Genomic DNA, 19,626 nt, shown 5'->3' with positions numbered 1-19,626 from the left:
TGTTGAGATTAAAGATATGTAACCATGAAATAAATCACCCCATTTTTTCCCACCAATTTCTCCAATGTTTAGAAACATTGCTTCAGAGCTCTGAACTTCCTTTCCCCCTCTTCTCTCCCTTTAAATCAGGAAAACTGAAATAATGTTTAAGAATACTTCTTCCGTTGTGAACTATCTTGATGGTAGGCATAGACCTTATAACTTATCTTCATCTCTCTAGTATCTGGGTTTGGCAAGTAGTCAACAGTCAAATGTGCTTGTTGAACAATATAAAGGACAGTTGCACCCAGTGAGTGAAAACAGGGCATGACTGGCTGAAGATGGCACATGGGTATACTTTTACTCAACTCTAACGTACTTGCAATAGTATCTCTGAGCCTGTAACTAAATCTCTATCATTCTGGTGAGGCCACAAGACCCAAATACAGTTTTGTTCCAAATGACAATTCTGTTATCGAAACAGAATAGATATGGGTATTGTGCTTTAAAAAACCCAGCTGTGGAAGAAGTTAAGTCAGAAAAAACGGAAGGTGTGAAGTTACATATGTATGACTTGAGGAAAGCAATATACATAAAATCAACTCAGAGAATATAATAAACATGGTGGATCACTAAAAATTTGAGGAAAAACCATGGTAACTCTAAGTAGTCTATTTAGTTAAATATTTATTTCCTTATTTCAAGGTTAATTCTGTTCATCATAATAAACCTGAAAAACTCAGAAAAGCACAGGAAAGAAAAATGAAATTCACCCATAATCCCACCATCTGGAAAGAGCCACTATTAACATTTGGCATCTTTGTTTTAGTCTCTCCCCGGTCCCGTTCCCAGCCCAGGTATATGGATATCATTTTTAGAAAACTGGGATCACAGTGTATACACTCTGTTAGTAACTCTTTTTCATTTCCCTAAACATTAATCCCATCTTATTAATTACTGCACTGAAATAATTTTTTTCCTCTTTTTTATCTTGGCCTCCTGTGATATTTCTTTTTTATTTTAATTGAAGTATAGTTGATGTACAATATTATGTTACAGGTGTACAAGATAGTGATTCACAATTTTTAAAGGTTATACTTCATTTAAAGTTATTTTAAAATATTGGCTATATTCCCTGAGTTGTACAGTATATCCCTGTAGCTTATTTTTCACGTAATAGTTGGTACCTTTAATTCCCTCCCCCTATATTGCCCCTCCCCCTTCCCTCTCCCCACAGGTAACTGCTAGATGGTTCTCTGTATCTGTGAGTCTGCTTTTTTGTTATATTCACTAGTTTGTTGTATTTTTAGATTCCACATGTACTGAAATAATTTAAAATAGCTATTAGTATTATATAGTCTGGCAATAAAATACCTTATTTACCCAGTTCCCTAGTTTGGGACATTTAGGCCATTTCTAATTTTTATTATAAACAACATGATTAATGTATCATATAAAAGTTTTTTCTGCCTGTTTTCCAAGATTATATTTAAGTCATTATGTTTCAAGAATATATTTATGCCCAAATTGCCTGCAGGAAGAAAAATTAAGGATAACCATATGGTCAGCCTTATGAATTTAAAACCTAAAACATCATTATTAGATCACATCATAGTCACCTGCTATAATGGAACTGTGTGTCATGTTGAAAGTAGTAAAAATACTTAAGGTTAGAGCTTGAGAATTTTGTTACATTATAATAAAACCTGACCTGTACTATTTTCTTACCCACATTCATGGGCCAAAGACTGTAAATGAGACTACCAGAGCCCAAAATATTTTTCTCCACCCTTTACCCCCAAATTCTGACAGAGATCGCAACAAAACATTCTGAATCTTCAGGAAGATGGAGATGACCAGTTTTCAGTAATACTGAATTGGTATTCCTAAGTAGTATCAATTATAACATATAATTATTAGTTCAGAATAAAATTAGATATTAAAAGTTTTGAGTCTGGATGAAATAAAAACACATAGGTAACTGAGTAAACAGCAAAGACATAAAATTTGAAAATGCTGATTTACCTTACTTATACTTTCAGAGAGGGTGTATAATGGTGAAAATTTTCACTACTGAGAACTATAACTATCCTTTTCCTCTCTCTCCATCAACTCATAATCTACATTATTTTATAGCATTTTTAGCAGTGGTTCTCAAACCTGGCTGTACACCAGAATCACCTAAGGAGTTTTTTAAAATTTCAGTGCCCAATGTAGTATGCATACCATTACTATTAAGTAAGAATCTACGTTTTAAAAAGTTGTCCCAACGATTGCAATGTACAGTCAAGGGTGAAGCAATCTTCAGGTGAATTAAGTAATTCATTCTTTGCAATTAGGTGCAAAATATATTGAAAAGTAACCATAAACAACACATACACAAGATCAGTAATAACTTCTTCTCTGTGTAAAATATCTTGATATTCCAGAACTTTAAACATTTTAGTGCTTTAAAATTATCGATGCGAAGTTCTCTTATTTTTTAGAATCCTATAGTCAAAATAAAGATAATGAGGGACTTCCCTGGTGGCACAGTGGTTAAGAATCTGCCTGCCAATGCAGCCCTGGTCTGGGAAGATTCCACGTGCTGCAGAGCAACTAAGCCCATGTGCCACAACTACTGAGCCTGTGCTCTAGAACCTGAAAGCCACAACTACCGAGCCCGTGTACCACAACTACCAAGCCTGCACTCTAGAGCCCACGAGCCACAACTACTGAGCCAGTGTGCCACAACTACTGAAGCCGGCATGCCTAGAGCCTGTGCTCTGCAACAAGAGGAGCCACCACAATGAGAAGCCCGCGCACCACAATGAAAGGTAGGCCCTGCTCGTCGCAACTAGAGAAAGCCCACGTGCAGAACGAAGACCCAATGCAGCCAAAAACAAACAAACAAATAAATAATTAAAAAATAAAGGTAATCAACTGATTTAAAGACAATTTAATTTCTAAGTACATAAATAAAATATGAAAAACCTATTTCTAATCTTAGGACAATGTCATGTTAACTACAAGAGTTTCTTTTAAACTGTTTAAACACGAAGATAACCACAATAACAAAATGCTTTAAAATATTCACTTGTTGTTGAATACAGGTACTTTAAGATATTTCTTCTCTAGAAATGCAAATCTATGGCCCAAAGAAGAAAGGTTTGCCATTTTAAACAAGTATCATACCTAGGATAACAGGAAATTAGAAACTTAACTTTCCTATCTATGTTTCTCTGTGGTGCTCTAAGGGCACTCATTGGAGACTGCTGATAGTTGCTGAATCTGGGATCCTGCCAGACAACTTCCTTTAAACTTCTCCAAACTACTGCCTACTATGTTTATGCAGTTAGAATCCAAACAGAACGTTTTGCTTTTACCAGGTCTCAACTTCTTTATTAAAACAAACAAAACCTCTCCTCCCTTGAATATTCATTCTATATATTATTTTCATCCAGGTGGGATAAAAAGAAATTTGGCACGTTTTAAAGTTTATTAAACTTTAAACAACAGAAATAAGAAACTATTTCCTTGAGACTATAATTAGGCAATAAATCTGGGAGAAATAAAAAAAAAGAAAACCCAAAAAACCCCCCACGTTCTTTAGGAGAGTAATAAAATCAATTTTTTAAAAGGAAAGCTTCTAAGAAGTATACTTTTCTTTTTCACTTCTTATCTGAGACCTATCAAAAAGAGTTTAGGGCTTCCCTGGTGGCGCAGTGGTTGAGAGTCTGCCTGCCGATGCAGGGGACACGGGTTCGTGCCCCGGTCCGGGAGGATCCCACGTGCCGCGGAGCGGTTGGGCCCGTGAGCCATGGCCGCTGAGCCTGCGCGTCCGGAGCCTGTGCTCCGCAATGGGAGAAGCCACAACAGTGAGAGGCCCACATACCGCAAAAAAAAAAAAAAGAGTTTAGTGGAGTCATTTAAAAACATGCTTAATTTAAATCTTTTGCCCACAAGGCTACCCCTGTTTCATCTACTGTAGTTACTGCTGTATTAATCCAAATTAATTATTTTAAACTAACTGTATGCACTAGATAATAGTACAGTTACAGACTAGTACAAATCTCATCCTCTCCATCAATTCTTCTTTGAAAATTCCAGTCCACTGTGATTCTCCTCTCATCTTTTAGTGCTATAGCATTCATTTATAATTTAGTCATGTATTGTCTTAAAATACAACCAAAACTTTATAGTTACAGTATACACAGTGAACTATAGACTACAAATTTCAAATCTTTTGAAATTAATCTCAAAATATACATGTAACATATAATACTAAGTAAATACTATCATTTTAAATAAAGACATGAAGCTATTAAAAATCAACATAAATGTTATTCATTTTTCTATCCACTGAAAGTAAACTATTTTTTAGAAATAGTTTCAGAAATGTGTTGCTGACAAGACTCAAATATTTTTTGTGAGTCTTCATCAAAGAGACCAAGGTAAATTCCTTACCTAATTGGTATTCTCTGGAAGACAACAGATAAAATGATATAAAAGCTATGATCTAGTCAAATGCGTGTTGCTTGTCTAGCATGAAAGAGACAGAGAATGAATGGGAATGAATGAGGATAGTTAATAATTTACAAACTCTTAACCAGCACAGCCCATGGGAGAGATTCACTTCCCACATAGTGTCTCACACAGAAATTTCCCGGATACTAGCTATCAGAAGTGTTTTTTGATCCCCAAGAAAGTTATTATCCTGTTATTAAGAAACTCATTCTCAATGAGAAATCATTAGAAGCCTTTTTAAAAAATTTTATTTATTTTTGGCTGTGTTGGGTCTTTGTTGCTGCACGCGGGCTTTCTCTAGTTGTGGCGAGTAGGGGCTACTCTTCATTGCGCTGAGTGGCCTTCTCATTGCGGTGGCTTCTCTGGCTGCAGAGCATGGGCTCTCAGTGTGCAGGCTTCAGTAGTTGCAGCACGCAGGCTCAGTAGTTGTGGTGCACGGGCTTAGTTGCTCCGTGGCATGTGGGATCTTCCCGGACCAGGGATTGAACCCGTGTCCCCTGCATTGGCAGGCGGATTCTTAACCACTGAGCCACCAGGGAAGTCCCAGAAGCCTTTGATTTTTAAAAACCAAAGTTCATTCTGAGTGAAGTGAATCCACCAAATTGAAGACTAATCCTTTTTAATCTAATTTTTGAAATCTACTAAAATGAAGACTAATCCCTGAATCTGTGATGGCTTGATAAAGCCTCCAAGGTAAGAAAGCCTATGAGACCTTGTGTAAGCAGAAAACCAGTGTTTTACTTTGTAACAATAGCTCATAAATCACTGTTCTTGTGTCACTGAGTTATTCATTTGTATTTTCAGCTAGATGAGAAGCTAATGTGGGAAAAGCATTGCATCCACAATAGTGCCTAGCAGTTTTCAGTTTAATCTCATCATTGACTTAATTACTTCTTATTAAATATTAGCCAGGTGAATGAACAAGAGCCTTTAATCTTACCTTCACCTGTCATCTATAAGAAATCTCTGATATTAATGAGAACTTCTGACAACAGCATTCTCACCCACCGGTTCTCTATTATGCATTCATTGAACCAATTACCAATCCTGAAATGTTATTTCAGGATAAGTGAACTACTGAAGATGGTTTACCTTTGAGCTTCTCCCACATGAGCACATACAACTCCAAAGAGCTTGACTGCAGAGCTAATAACTGATAGTGTTGGAGGTAAGGGCTTAGGCACCGAATCTCCCTCTACATCTTTCTTGTAAACAGAATAAGGGTCATACTCGAGACTTCCACAAGCAATACCATTACCAAGCAGGAGCTAAAAGAAAAAAAAAATTACATATAAGGTTTTAAAACCACTGTTCAGGACTTTCCTGGAGGTCCAGTGGTTGGGACTCTATACTCCCACTGCAGGGGGCACAGGTTTGATCCCTGGTCGGGGAACTAGGATCCCACATGCCACAAGGCGTGCCCAAAAATAAAAATAAAACCACTGTTTACAGATTGAATCAACCCAGAGTTATTGAAAAATGACCATACCTGTTCTTCAATAAATCTATGGTCAGTATCTTGTAGCAAAGGACTTAATATTAGAAGATCATCCTGATGACAGAGGCGTGGAAGTAAAAATGCGGATGCTGCCACCTGTATATCAGGGGCAGTCAAGTCAGCAGCCAGCTCTCTGAGGACAGCACAAAGGTATCCTGTCGAATCAGAGAAAAAGGGCAATTAGCAATTTAGTAATAGCAGTTAACTAGTCCAAGAATGGGGTTAAAAAAGCCCAGGCTGAACTTTAATCTATCACAGCCAAAGCTAATATATCTCCTCCTTGAGGATGTCCTACCAATGAATGGCTCAACTATGTGTTGCTGGTCACAAGGATAAGAACAGACATCTCAAAGTATGTGTGTATGTATACTTTGTGATACTGAATAAATACTACACCCATTTTATTTAAATGACATAAAGCATAAAAACAGAATGAAAAAAGAGGAATAGATACAAAGGCAGAAAAAGAAGGCATAATAGTATGACACCCTAACACCCCACCACCCCAGCATATGACTGTCACTCATCCTAATCAGCTGGATTAACCTCCCAATCTACTATCTCACCATTCCCCATATTATTTTGAAGCAATTCCTGGAAAGCATATTGTTTCATCTATAAATATTTCATCGTGTATCACTAGAGTTAAGGACATTTTAAACAATCTCATTATCACAATTTTGTGTTTTAAAAATCACTGGGCTTCCCTGGTGGCGCAGTGGTTGAGAGTCCGCCTGCTGATGCAGGGGACACGGGTTCGTGCCCCAGTCCAGGAAGATCCCACATGCCGCGGAGTGGCTGGGCCCGTGAGCCATGGCCGCTGAGCCTGCGCGTCCGGAGCACAGGCTCCGCAACGGGAGAGGCCACAACAGTGAGAGGCCCGTGTACCGCAAAAAAAAAAAAGAAAAAAAAATCACTAAACAGGGACTTCCTTAGGGGTCCAGTGCTTAAGTCTCCTCACTCCCAATGCAGGGGGCCTGGGTTTGATCCCTGGTCAGGAAACTAGATCCCATATCCCACAACTAAGAGCCCACACGCTGCGACGAAGATCCCACATGCCGCAATGAAGACCCGGTGCAGCCAAATAAATACAATGAATTAATTAAATAAATAAATAAAAATCACTAAACATCAAATACACATTCAGTGCTCAAATTGTCAATTGCTTCATTAATGCCTGTTTTTGTTTGCTTTTTATGTTTGAATCCAGACCTAAGTGAAGTCTACATGTTGTAGCTACCTATCTTGTCTCTTTCAATCTAAAGTTCTTCCCTCTACTTTTATTCCCCATAATTTATTTGAAGAAATAAGATTATTTGTTCTATAGAAGTTTTTATGGATTATAGCCCCCGTGGTAATTCAATTTGTTCCTTTAATGTCTGCATTTTTTGGTAAATTGGAACCTGGATCTAGGGAGGATTCATCTTTTTTTTGGTTTGTTTGTATTCTGGGTGCCAACCTAGTTCATAGGCAGCACTGAGATTTTCCTTGAGACATGAGACAACGTATGGCTGTCTCTTTTATATATATGGTTGGAAAAACTGGTCCATTTATCACACTGAGCTAAGTTACCATTTCAAAGATATTTATCCTACTTTCTGATGGATTTGCAATAGAAAATTTTATCCACCTAGAGCATAAATGACTTTTGCTAGCTTGTAACTTAAGTACTTTAGGAAAGAGTAAAAATCATCTTGGAGAAACATTCATTTTTGGTTTTAAGCAACACCATCAGAACGAAATGAAGACTTGACTGAGTCTACTTATTAGAAGTGACAGGATGAGTTAGGAAGGGCTCATCTCCCATTATTTTCTGTATTATTAGTAGTGGTAAGAGTAGTAACAACAAATATTTATTGAGGATGTAATATGTGTCAGTAAATGTCCCAAAAGCTTTAGATATAGTTTTCATAACCACCTCAGGAGGTCCATTTAGTACTGTTATTTTATTAGGTAAGGAAACAGGAACAGAGAGTTTGTTAATTGCCCAAGGTCACACAGCAGTTACATGGCAGAGTTTGACTGAAACACAGGCAGTCCAGGCTTCAGAACTTGAGCTTTTAACTATCATGCTCATTCATTCATTCAAACTGTGTTTAAGATGCTGTGTTTAATATAATATACAAAGATGTTATTATATATAATCCTCCCTTCAAGAAGATAGAAGGGTTTCCCTGGTGGCGCAGTGATTAAGAATCCACCTGCCAATGCAGGGGACATGGGTTCGATCCCTGGCCTGGGAAGATCCCACATGCCACGGAGCAACTAAGCCCGTGCGCCACAACTACTGAGCCTGCACTCTAGAGCCCACGTGCCACAACTACTGAAGCCTGTGCTTAGTAGTTCAGGCCTAGAGCCTGTGCGCTGCAACAAGAGAAGCCACCAAAATGAGAAGCCTGCACACTGCAACAAAGAGTAGCCCCGGCTCGCCGCAACTAGAGAAAGCCCGTGCACAGCAACGAAGACCCAACGCAACCAAAAAAAAAAAAAACCAAATAAATAAATTCATATATATAAAAAAAGAAGATATAAGATACTGGACACACACATGTTAACTATAAAATGAAGGTAGGAAGTACTGAGTTTCATGGAGGATGAAAAGAGAACTGCTGAGGTTAGAGAAAGGAGGGGTTACACAGGAATTGGGGACAGCAGACAGGGATAATAAAAACTTAATGAAGCAGACGAGAGTTGCTTAAAGGAATGTCTGTTAGTTTAATTACCAGTATACGATACTCAGAAAAGTAATGTTGTTGGTAGTACAATATGCAAGGTATGTTTGGTACTACAGCTAAACGTGACAACAGTGGTAAATCTCCATTTCTCATTTAAAGTGACTGCTGGCCTAACTGTCCCTGAACAAAGTACTCAGAGATGATTCAATTTTAAAATGCAAATATGCCTTGTTGTAGAAATACATCACTTTCTGGCGCTAATGAGGAGCCATTTTCAGTGTAGAGAAAATTAAAATACTTGAAAGGAGATCCATAACAAAACTAAGATGGGAAATAAAAATTAAGAACCCAATTTTTACTCCATAAGCTTCAGAAAATTAAGCAACTATTATGACAAAAGTCTGCTTTTGTTGGACACCCATGATGAAAACTTATATAAATTCTTTTTTTTTTTTTTCTGGCTGCGCCAGGTGGCTGGCAGGATCTCAGTTCCCTGAGCAGAAATCAAACCTGGGCCACTGCAGTGAAAGCCCAGAATCCTAACCACCAAGCCACCAGGGTACTCCCCAAAAGCTGTTACGGTGAGCAGGGGCTACTCTTCATGGCGGTGTGTGGGCTTCTCATTGCTGTGGCTTCTCTTGTTGCGGAGCATGGGCTCTAGGCATGCAGTCTCCAGCAGTTGTGGCACACAGGCTCAGTAGCTGCAACACATAGGCTTAGTTGCTCCAAGGCATGTGGGATCTTCCCGGACCAGGGCTCGAACCCATGTCCCCTGCATTGGCAGGCCGACTCTTAACCGCTGTGCCACCAGGGAGGTCCCGAGCTAAGTTATTTAAAATATCAGTGGATATTTTAAAGTTCTGATTGTTATGTACCCATACCCATTATATGAATCTATTAAATAGAATATCATTAAAAAAAACCCCAGAAATCCTTAAGGAAAAAATTCCTTAATTCTATTTCCAGAGTTGTACATATGGAAAAAAGAGAGACATAAAATGGCAAATTATTATTTTTGGCTGAAGGATAAAAATATTAATATATCCATATTTTCATTTTTCTATAAACTAGTTTCTTCTTTAATTCATGTTAGAAAAATAGATACACTTGAAAAAGACAAAGAGGGTAAATGTAGATTTTCTTTTTTTTTGCTTTTTTTTTTTTCCTGCTTTTGCGGCACGTGGGCCTCTCACTGTTGTGGCCTCTCCTGTTGTGGAGCACAGGCTCCGGACACACAGGCTCAGCGGCCATGGCTCATGGGCCTAGCCGCTCCGCGGCATGTGGGATCTTCCCGGACCGGGGCACGAAATCATGTCCCCTGCATCGGCAGGCGGACTCTCAACCACTGTGCCACCAGGGAAGCCCTAGATTTTCTTTTTTCAACAAGTTAGTTCATAGTAATTCCTGACTTCATCTCCCAGTGAACACTCTGGAACTGATTTAAAATCTATACACTAGTATATTCATTATTCCTTTAAGACTTCTGATTGCATTCCCAAACTCCAATTCTGAGAAAATAGTACAAGACTTTGTTTTTCTCTTTAAGTCCTTCAAGGGCAGACTTATATTATCATTTATCAGAAGACACACTGTGGATTTTAAGTTGATATCCTAATATTCCTATATGTTTAATGAAGACTTCAAAAAATCAATTTTTTCATCTGTAGTTTGAGACAGACCTATCACTAAGCTTTGCCTATTTATTAAGTCTCTACTAGGTTACTTATAAATGGATTGGCAGCACAGCATGAAACAGATCTGTTATCTTGATTCTACTATTTATTGGATACATAAACTTGAGTTGGTTTTTGTAAACTCTGTGCCTTTATCTGTCAAATGAGGAAAATGTAACTAGCTCACTGTATTATCCTAAGATAAATGGGGTAATATATACAATTTCTAGTACAGCACCTGGCATACAGAAATGACTCTTGATACAGTTTCTGAGAAAGGGCAATGTATCCACTATTTTTCCAGAGAAGTAAATACAAAATTCTTATTTTATATCAAACATTTTGCTAGGTACATGTGTGAACCAGGAAGAGAGGTGGTAGGAACCATATCACTCACATAATGATAAAGGCCAAGACAGAAGTTACAAGTTAGTATCAATATCTTGAACTACTGTGGTATATATTATATTGCATTTATTTGCAGAATGAAGATATAAAACAATAAAAGCAGTATTTTTACAAGAAATAGATTTGAAGAAACAATCGACTTAATATGGTTGGTTGAAAATTAAAAAAAAAATAGATGCTCCCATTAGAGACAACTTTAAGCTTTCACCTCTTAAAACAAGCATCGTAAGTTATTCAGTAGTAGTAGCAATGTATTTTCTTAAAACTGTATTTTAAATTTACAGGAAAAGTTTTAGAACTAATTGTAAAATGGGGGCAAGTTTATTTTACCAAATGCATTATTCTAGTATTCCAAAGCCATCCTGGGCCTAATAAAAGCAAAACCTACATTATAAACTTAATAAAACCAATTATACCTTGGTATACTGTTCAAAATTAAACTTCTCTCTGGGCAGAGTTAAGCATTGAATAGTGGAAGGAAATGTATACAATAGATAACCACTCTAGAAGGAAACTAGGAGTGGCCAAATTTCTAATAGATTTGCATTATATATTCTGCAGAAAACCCTGGAGTAGAATCAAGACCAATCTTTGTGACTCATTCTCTCCCACACAGTGAAACTAGGGACTTTTTCTCAGAAGAGAGAACACAGCAAGAAATGAAGAAGTAGTTTTTTTTTTTTTTAATGTATTTTATTTACTATAAAACCGTGAACACATGGGTTAAGACTGAACTCCCTAAACCTCCTAGAAACAAAGCACTAAATAACTGCCATATAATTCATTTGTTCAGGTATTACTTTCCAGGCACTGTGTTAGCCACAAACATTAAAACATTTTAGTGTAAGGCACATACCTTCATAGGTTTCAGGTGGTAATAAAATCAACAATTCATAAAGCCTCTGTCTATAAACTACTGATGATGTTTTCAAAGGACTTCCGTATGTTTTTAGTATTGAAGAAAGCCTTAAAGTAAAAGAAAAAACACATCTTAAGTGTGTAAGTTATACAACAACGTATAAATATTCAACATGTTGACATATAAAGTAGCTATATATAATTAGTGAACATTAGTGCTGCTTTTATTATTTTTTATAATGTGTGACTTTAAGTTAAAAGAGGAGTTATAAGCGTCACACATGAAAACTATTTTGCTTTTCTACACACTTCATAAAACTATATATTCAGCTAAGATTTCTAAGGCTGTATCTTATCTAGAAGCTGCAACTCTTACTAAACTCCAAAATTTACAACATTGCATTTGTGAAAAATAAAGTCTATTACATAGAAAAGGAACAGGCCAAAGAAACAAACAAATTGAAGACACAAATACCTAGAGAAAAATTCAAGTGTCTGTCAGAAACTTGATCTGGAATGTGATCACCAAATAAAAATGAATCATCAAAATACACAAAATCATAAAACAAATTCTCTTTTAATAAAGCACAAGCTAAGCCAATGTTTCCCTAAAAGTTCCAGTCATAAAATCTCTTAACACTTCCTGTCTTCACTCTCTTCTTTCACGTTCATGTACTTTTTAAAAATCTTCTATTCATTCTCACTATTGGTATTAAGACATCATTTTACTGATATTCATTCAACTAACAAATATTTATTAAAGGGTTACTACTCTTTGCCAAGGTACCATGTTATCAACTGGTGTACAGTTTTCATCTCCTATAGCAATACAGAAATTGAATGGAATTACTTTTGTTGTGCCACTGGAATAAATCCACTATGCTGTCATGGAATGAGGTTTCCAGGTACTCTAAGAAATTCTGGCAATGTTTATTCATTTGTATTTTCTAGAAAAATACCACTTGCTTTTACTCGTTTCTAGATGAAAAGAGAGTTATCTTTGACTTGTCATTTTACTAAAGAAAAAGTTGGTTCCATTTTTTATCTTTCAGGTTAGTAAACAACATTTATAAAACCTGGGTAGAAGTTTTTTAGTTATGAAAGTTAAGAATAAATCCACTGTAATTTTGTATTTCTCTAAAACAAGACTGGAAGAATTACAGCTGACATATGAAAACTATTTAAATCATATTGACAAGACATTAAGAAATTACAAATTATATTCTTAAAAATCCTGCAACATTCATTTAGTTTAAATACAACAGAATTTAGTCTAGAGGGTTGTTTGCATGTGTGTGTTTAAAGAAAGTAAGATGTATACAACAAAATAAGAATTTAGGAAAGCATTCCTAGGGGTTTCTGCTTCTATAAGTAGGGCAGATTAGAGTCTCTGAAGGGCCTTCCTCTATAAATACACTTAAATCCTGGATAAAAGATAATTATCGTTGCTAGACTTGAAGAAAGGGACTTTTCCAAGGCTTAACTCCCACCCCACCAAACAAACAAACATAAAATGCATGAAACAAAGCATGAGCTAAAATCAGAGTGGGAACACCAATACCAATACCAACAAAAGAACTTCAATTGAGCTTGTGCCCCTGGCAAGGTAGTGCTGATAAATGCGATCTCCTAAAGGTAGTTTAAATGGTCCCAGGTCCTGGCAGAGACAAAGGCCTATTGAATTAAACCCAGCTAAAGAGAAAATTAGTGAACTGGAAGAGACAGCAGAATAAATCACCCAGAAAACAGCAGAAAGAAAAGGAAAAAAAAAATTAGAAAAAGACTAAGAGACATGGAAGACAATACAAAAAGACTGAAAATCTGTTTTAATCACAGCTCCAGAAGGAAAGTTTAACAAGAACAGAAAACAGGCAATATTTGAAGAGATAACAGCCACTTTTCCAGAACTCCTGAAAGACATGAATCCAACAAAATATACAGCAAATCGGATAAAGAAATTCACAAACTTCCAGTTTAAAGCAGAAATTGTGAGATTCAATTTTTTTTTTTGCAGTACACGGGCCTCTCACTGTTGTGACCTCTCCCACTGCAGAGCACAGGCTCCGGGCGCACAGGCTCAGCGGCCATGGCTCACAGGCCCAGCCGCTCCGCGGCATGTGGGATCCTCCCGGACCGGGGCACGAACCCGTGTCCCCTGCATCGGCAGGCGGACTCTCAACCACTGCGCCACCAGGGAAGCCCGAGATTCAATTTTTAAGAACTCCAATTATATGCAGTTTATGATACACCTAAAAACACAGTGACATGGAAAAAGATGTACCACACATATAATACTGTAAATATTAGACTTTAATCAAAAAGTATTACTAAGGATGAAGAGAGTTATTGTATAATAATAAAAGATTCAACTCATCGGGAAGATATAACTACTTTCTCAAAATATGAAAAAAGAAACATAAAACTTTGGAGAAAAACTGATAAACCCAATATCACAGTGGAGGAGTTTAACACATCACTCTCAATTATTGATAGGTTAAACAGAAAAGGTTAATGAAAATAGATGGAACAATGTGACTAAAAGAACAACATTTGCATAGAGCAAGTCTCAACAAATTTAAAAGGACACGTAACATACAGATCATATTCACTAAGTACAATGCAATTACGTTCACAATCAGTAACAAAACTGCAAGCTAAAAACTGTTGCATACATTCAGAAACTTAAAAACATACTTTTGAACAACTTCAAAGAAATTATAATGAAATTTTAAAACACATAAAATGGCAAAAATAGTAATAATACATTTCAATACTTGTAGAATTCAGCAACTGGACCCTTACAGGGAAAATTATGGCCTTAGCTTATATTAAAAGAATTAAAAGAAATTCAGTGAGCTAAGCATTCAAATTAAGCTGTCAGAAGAAGAACAAGAATTTAAGAAAATGGGAATAATAACAAGCAATAATTAATGAAATAGAAAACAAGTTCAAGTTTCGTTCACAATGGCGGAGTAGAAGGACGTGTGCTCACTCCCTCTTGTGAGAGCACCGGAATCACAACTAACTGCTGAACAGTCATTGACAGGAAGACACTGGAACTCACCAAAAAAAGATATCCCACATCCAAAGGCAAAGGAGAAGCCGCATGAGATGGCAGGAGGGCACACTCACAATAAAATCAAATCCCATAACCGCTGGGTGGATGACTCACAAACTGGAGAACAATTATACCACAGAAGTCCACCCATGGGAGTGAAGGTTCTGAGCCCCACACCAGGCTTCCCAACCTGGGATCTGGCAACGGGAGGAGGAATTCCCAGAGAATCAGACTTTGAAGGCTAGCAGGATTTGACTGCAGAACTTCGACAGGACCGGAGGAAACAGAGACTCCACTCTTGGAGGGCACACACAAAGTGGAGTGCACATCAGGACTCAGGGGGAAGGAGCAGTGACCCCACAGGAGACTGAACCAGACCTACCTGCTAGTGTTGGAGGGTCTTCTGCAGAGGCAGGGGGTGGCTGTGGCTCACTGAGGGAACAAGAACACTGGCAGCAGAAGTTCTGGGAAGTACTCCCTGGCATGAAGCCTCCCAGAGTCCGCCATTAGCCCTAGCAAAGAGCATGTAGCCTCCAGTGCCGGGTCACCTCAGGCCAAACAACCAACAGGGAGGGAACGCAGTCCCACCCATCAGCAGACAAGCCGATTAAAGTTTTGCTGAGCTCTACCCACCACCAGTTCCTCCCATCAGGAAGCTTGCACAAGTCTCTTAGATAGTCTCATCCACCAGAGGGCAGAGAGCAGAAGGAAGAAGAACTACAATCCTGCTGCCTGTGGGACCAAAACCACATTCACAGAAAGACAGAGAAAATGAAAAGGCAGAGGACTATGTACCAGATGAAGGAACAAGATAAAACCCCAGAAAAACAAATAAATGACGTGGAGATAGGCAACCTTCCAGAAAAAAATTTCAGAATAATGATAGTGAAGATGATCCAGGACCTCGGAAAAAGAATGGAGGCAAATATCGAGAAGATGCAAGAAATGTTTAACAAAGACCTAGAAGAATTAAAGAACAAACACCTAGAGGAATTAAAGAACAAACAAACAGAGATAAACAATACAATAAATGAAATGAAAAATACACGAGAAGAAATCAATAGCAGAATAACTGAGGCAGAAGAAAGGATAAGTGACTGGAAGACAGAATGGTGGAATTCACTGCCATGGAACAGAATAAAGAAACAAGAATGACAAGAAATGAAGACAGGCTAAGAGACCTCTGGGACAACATTAAACACAACAACATTCACATTATAGGGGTCCCAGAAGAAGACAGAGAGAAAGAACCTGAGAAAATACTTGAAGAGATTAAACTTCCCCAACATGGGAAAGGAAATAGCCACCCAAGGCCAGGAAGCACAGAGAGTCCCATACAGGATAAACCCAAGGAGAAACATGCTGAAACACACAGTAATCAAATTGACAAAAATTAAAGACAAAGAAAAATTACTGAAAGCAACAAGGGAAAAATGACAAATAACATACAAAGGAACTCCCATAGGTTAACAGCTGATTTCTCAGCAGAACTCTCCAAGCCAGAGGGAGTGGCATGGTATATTAAAAGTGATGAAAGGGAAGAACCTACAACCAAGATTACTCTACCCGGCAGGGATCTCATTCAGATTAAACAGAGAAATCAAAAGGTTTACAGACAAGCAAAAGCTAACAGAATTCAGCACCACCAACCCAGCTCTACAACAAATGCTAAAGGAACTTCTCTAAGTGGGAAACACAAGAGAAGAAAAGGACCTACAAAAACAAACCCAAAACAATTAAGAAAATGGTAATAAGAACATACATATCAATAATTACCTTAAATATGAATGGATTAAATGCTCCAACCAAAAGACATAGGCTTGCTGAATGGATACAAAAACAAGAGCCATATATATGCTGCATACAAGAGACCCACTTCAGACCTAGGGACACATACAGACTGAAAGTGAGGGGATGGAAAAAGATATTCCATGCAAATGGAAATCAAATGAAAGCTGGAGTAGCAATATTCATATCAGATAAGGTAGACTTTAAAATAATGTTACAAGAGACAAGGAAGGACACTACATAATGATCAAGCGATCAATTTAAGAAGAAGACATAACAATTATAAATATATATGCACCCAGGGGCTTCCCTGGTGGTGCAGTGGTTAAGAATCTTCCTGCCAATGCAGGGGACATGGGTTTGAGCCCTGGTCTGGGAAAATCGCACATGCCACGGAGCAACTAAGCCAGTGTGCCACAACTACTGAGCCTGCGCCCTAGAGCCCGTGAGCCACAACTACTGAAGCCCACATGCTCAGAGCCCACGCTCCGCAACAAGAGAAGCCACTGTAATGAGAAGTCCACACACTACAATGAAGAGTAGCCCCTGCTCGCCGCAACTAAAGCCTGCGCACAGCTATGAAGACCCAATGCAGCCAAAAAATAAAATAAATTAATTAAAAATAAGTAAATAAATAAATAAATATGCACCCAACACAGGAGCACATCACTACATAAGGCAAATGATAACAGCTATAAAACAGGAAATCAACAGCAACACAATAATAGTGGGGGATGTTAACACCTCACTTAAACCAATAGAAAGATCATCCAAACATAAAATTAATAAGAAACACAACCTTTAAATGACACAACAGACCAGACAGATTTAACTAACATTTATAGGACATTCCATCTGAAAATAGCAGATTACACTTTCTTCTCAAGTGCACATGGAACATTCTTCAGGACAGATCACATGCTGGGTCACAAATCAAGCCTCAGTAAATTTAAGAAAATTGAAATCATATCAAGTATCCTTTCCAAACACAAAGCTATGAGATTAGAAATAAATTACAGGGAAAAAAACATAAAAAACAAACACATGAAGGCTAAACAATATGTTACTAAATAACCAAGACATCACTGAAGAAACCAAAGAGGAAATTTAAAAATACCTAGAGACAAAAGACAATGAAAACATGATGATCCAAAACTTACGTGATGCAGCAAAAGCAGTTCTAAGAGAGAATTTTATAGCAGTACAATCCTACCTCAAGCAACAAGAAAAATCTCAAATAAACAATCTAAACTTACACCTAAAGGAACTAGAGAAAGAAGAACAAACAAAACCCAAAGTTAGCAGAAGGAAAGAAATCATAAAGATCAGAGCAGAAATAAATGAAATAGAAACAAAGAAAACAATAGCGAAGATCAAGAAAACTAAAAGTTGTTTTTTTGAGAAGATTAACAAAATTGATAAACCTTTAGCCAGACTCATCAAGAAAAAGAAGAAGACTCAAATCAACAGAATTAGAAATGAAAAAGGAGCAGTTACAACAGACACTGCAGAAATACAAAGCATCCTAAGAGACTACTACAAGCAACTCTTTGCCAATAAAATGGACAACCTGGAAGAAATGGATAAATTCACAGAAAGGTATAACCTTTCAAGACTGAACCAGGAAGAAATAGAAAATATGAACAGACCAGTCATAAGCAATGAAGTTGAAACTGTGATTAAAAATCATCCAACAAACAAGAGTCCAGGACCAGATGGCTTCACAGGTGAATTCTATCAAACATTTAGAGAAAATCTCACACCCATCCTTCTCAAACTCTTCCAAAAATTGTAGAGGCGGGAACACTCCTAAAGTCATTCTACGAGGCCACCATCACCCTGATACTAAAACCAGACAGAGATACTATAAAAAAAGAAAATTACAGACCAATATCACTGATGAATACACATGCAAAAATCCTCAACAAAATACTAGCAAACAGAATCCAACAACACATTTAAAGGATCATACACCATGATCAAGTGGGATTTATCCTGGGATGCAAGGATTCTTCAATATATGCAAATCAATCAATGTGATACACCATATTAACAAATTGCAGAATAAAAACCATACGATCATCTCAATAGATGCAGAAAAAGCTTTTGACAAAATTCAACACCCATTTATGATTAAAAACTCTCCAGAAAGTGGGCATAGAGGGAACCTACCTCAACACAATAAAGGCCTTATATGACAAACCCACAGTGAACATTGTTCTCAGTGGTGAAAAAATGAAAGCATTTCCTCTAAGATCAGGAACAAGACAAAGATCCACTATTATTCAACATAGCCTTGGAAGTTTTAGCCATGGCAATCAGAGAAGAAAAACAAATAAAAGGAATCCAAATTGGAAAAGAAGAAGTAAAACTGTCAGTGTTTGCAGATGACATGATACTATACATAGAAAATTAGCCTAAAGATGCCACCAGAAAACTACTAGAGCTAGTCAATTAGTTTGGTAACATAACAGGATGCAAAACTGATGCACAGAAATCTCTTGCATTCCTATACACTAATAGCAAAAAATCAGAAAGAGAAATCAAGGAAACACTCCCATTTACCACTGCAACAAAAAGAATAAAATACCTAGGAATAAACCTACCTAAAGAGGCAAAAGACCTGTATGTGGAAAACTGTAAGACACTGATGAAAGAAATCGAAGATGATACAAATAGATGGAGAGATATACCATGTTTGTGGATTGGAAGAATCAAATTGTGAAAATGACTATACTACCCAAAGCAGTCTACAGATTCAATGCAATCCTTATCATATTACCAATGGCATTTTTTACAGAACTAGAACATAAAATCTTAAAATCTGTATGGAGACACAAAAGATCTCAAATAGCCAAAGCAAATTTGAGGGAAAAAAACAGAGCTGGAGGAATCAGACTCACGGACTTCAGACTATACTACAAAGCTACAGAAATCAAGACAATATGGTGCTGGCACAAAAACAGAAATATAGATCATCAGAACAGGATAGAAAGCCCAGAGATAAACCCACGCACCTATGGTCAACTCATCTATGACAAAGGAGGCAAGGATATACAATGGAGAAAAGACAGTCTCTTCAATAAGTGGTGCTGGGAAAACTGGACAGCTACATGTAAAAGAATGAAATTAGAACACTCCCTAACACCATACACAAAAATAAACTCAAAATGGATTGAAGAC

The 19,626-nt window shown here is 37.4% G+C and overlaps 1 protein-coding gene across 5 annotated transcripts in view; it reads right to left on the bottom strand.

Moving 5' to 3' along the window:
- HEATR5A (HEAT repeat containing 5A) overlaps positions 1–19,626 on the bottom strand; it is a 117,155-nt gene that overhangs the window by 43,776 nt on the left and 53,753 nt on the right. For all 5 annotated transcript variants that reach the window (XM_060096347.1, XM_060096346.1, XM_060096344.1 and 2 more), the window contains 3 exons: positions 11,596–11,705; positions 5,975–6,138; positions 5,578–5,753 (listed from right to left, as the gene is read on the bottom strand). In XM_060096347.1, the coding sequence (XP_059952330.1) occupies positions 5,578–5,753; positions 5,975–6,138; positions 11,596–11,705 (450 nt within the window). The remainder of the gene's footprint in view (positions 1–5,577; positions 5,754–5,974; positions 6,139–11,595; positions 11,706–19,626) is intronic.

Source organism: Mesoplodon densirostris, chromosome 4 (assembly GCF_025265405.1).
Source record: "Mesoplodon densirostris isolate mMesDen1 chromosome 4, mMesDen1 primary haplotype, whole genome shotgun sequence".
In the NCBI taxonomy this organism is placed as follows: Eukaryota; Metazoa; Chordata; class Mammalia; order Artiodactyla; family Ziphiidae; genus Mesoplodon; species Mesoplodon densirostris.
This window is presented reverse-complemented; position numbering and strand designations above follow the sequence as displayed.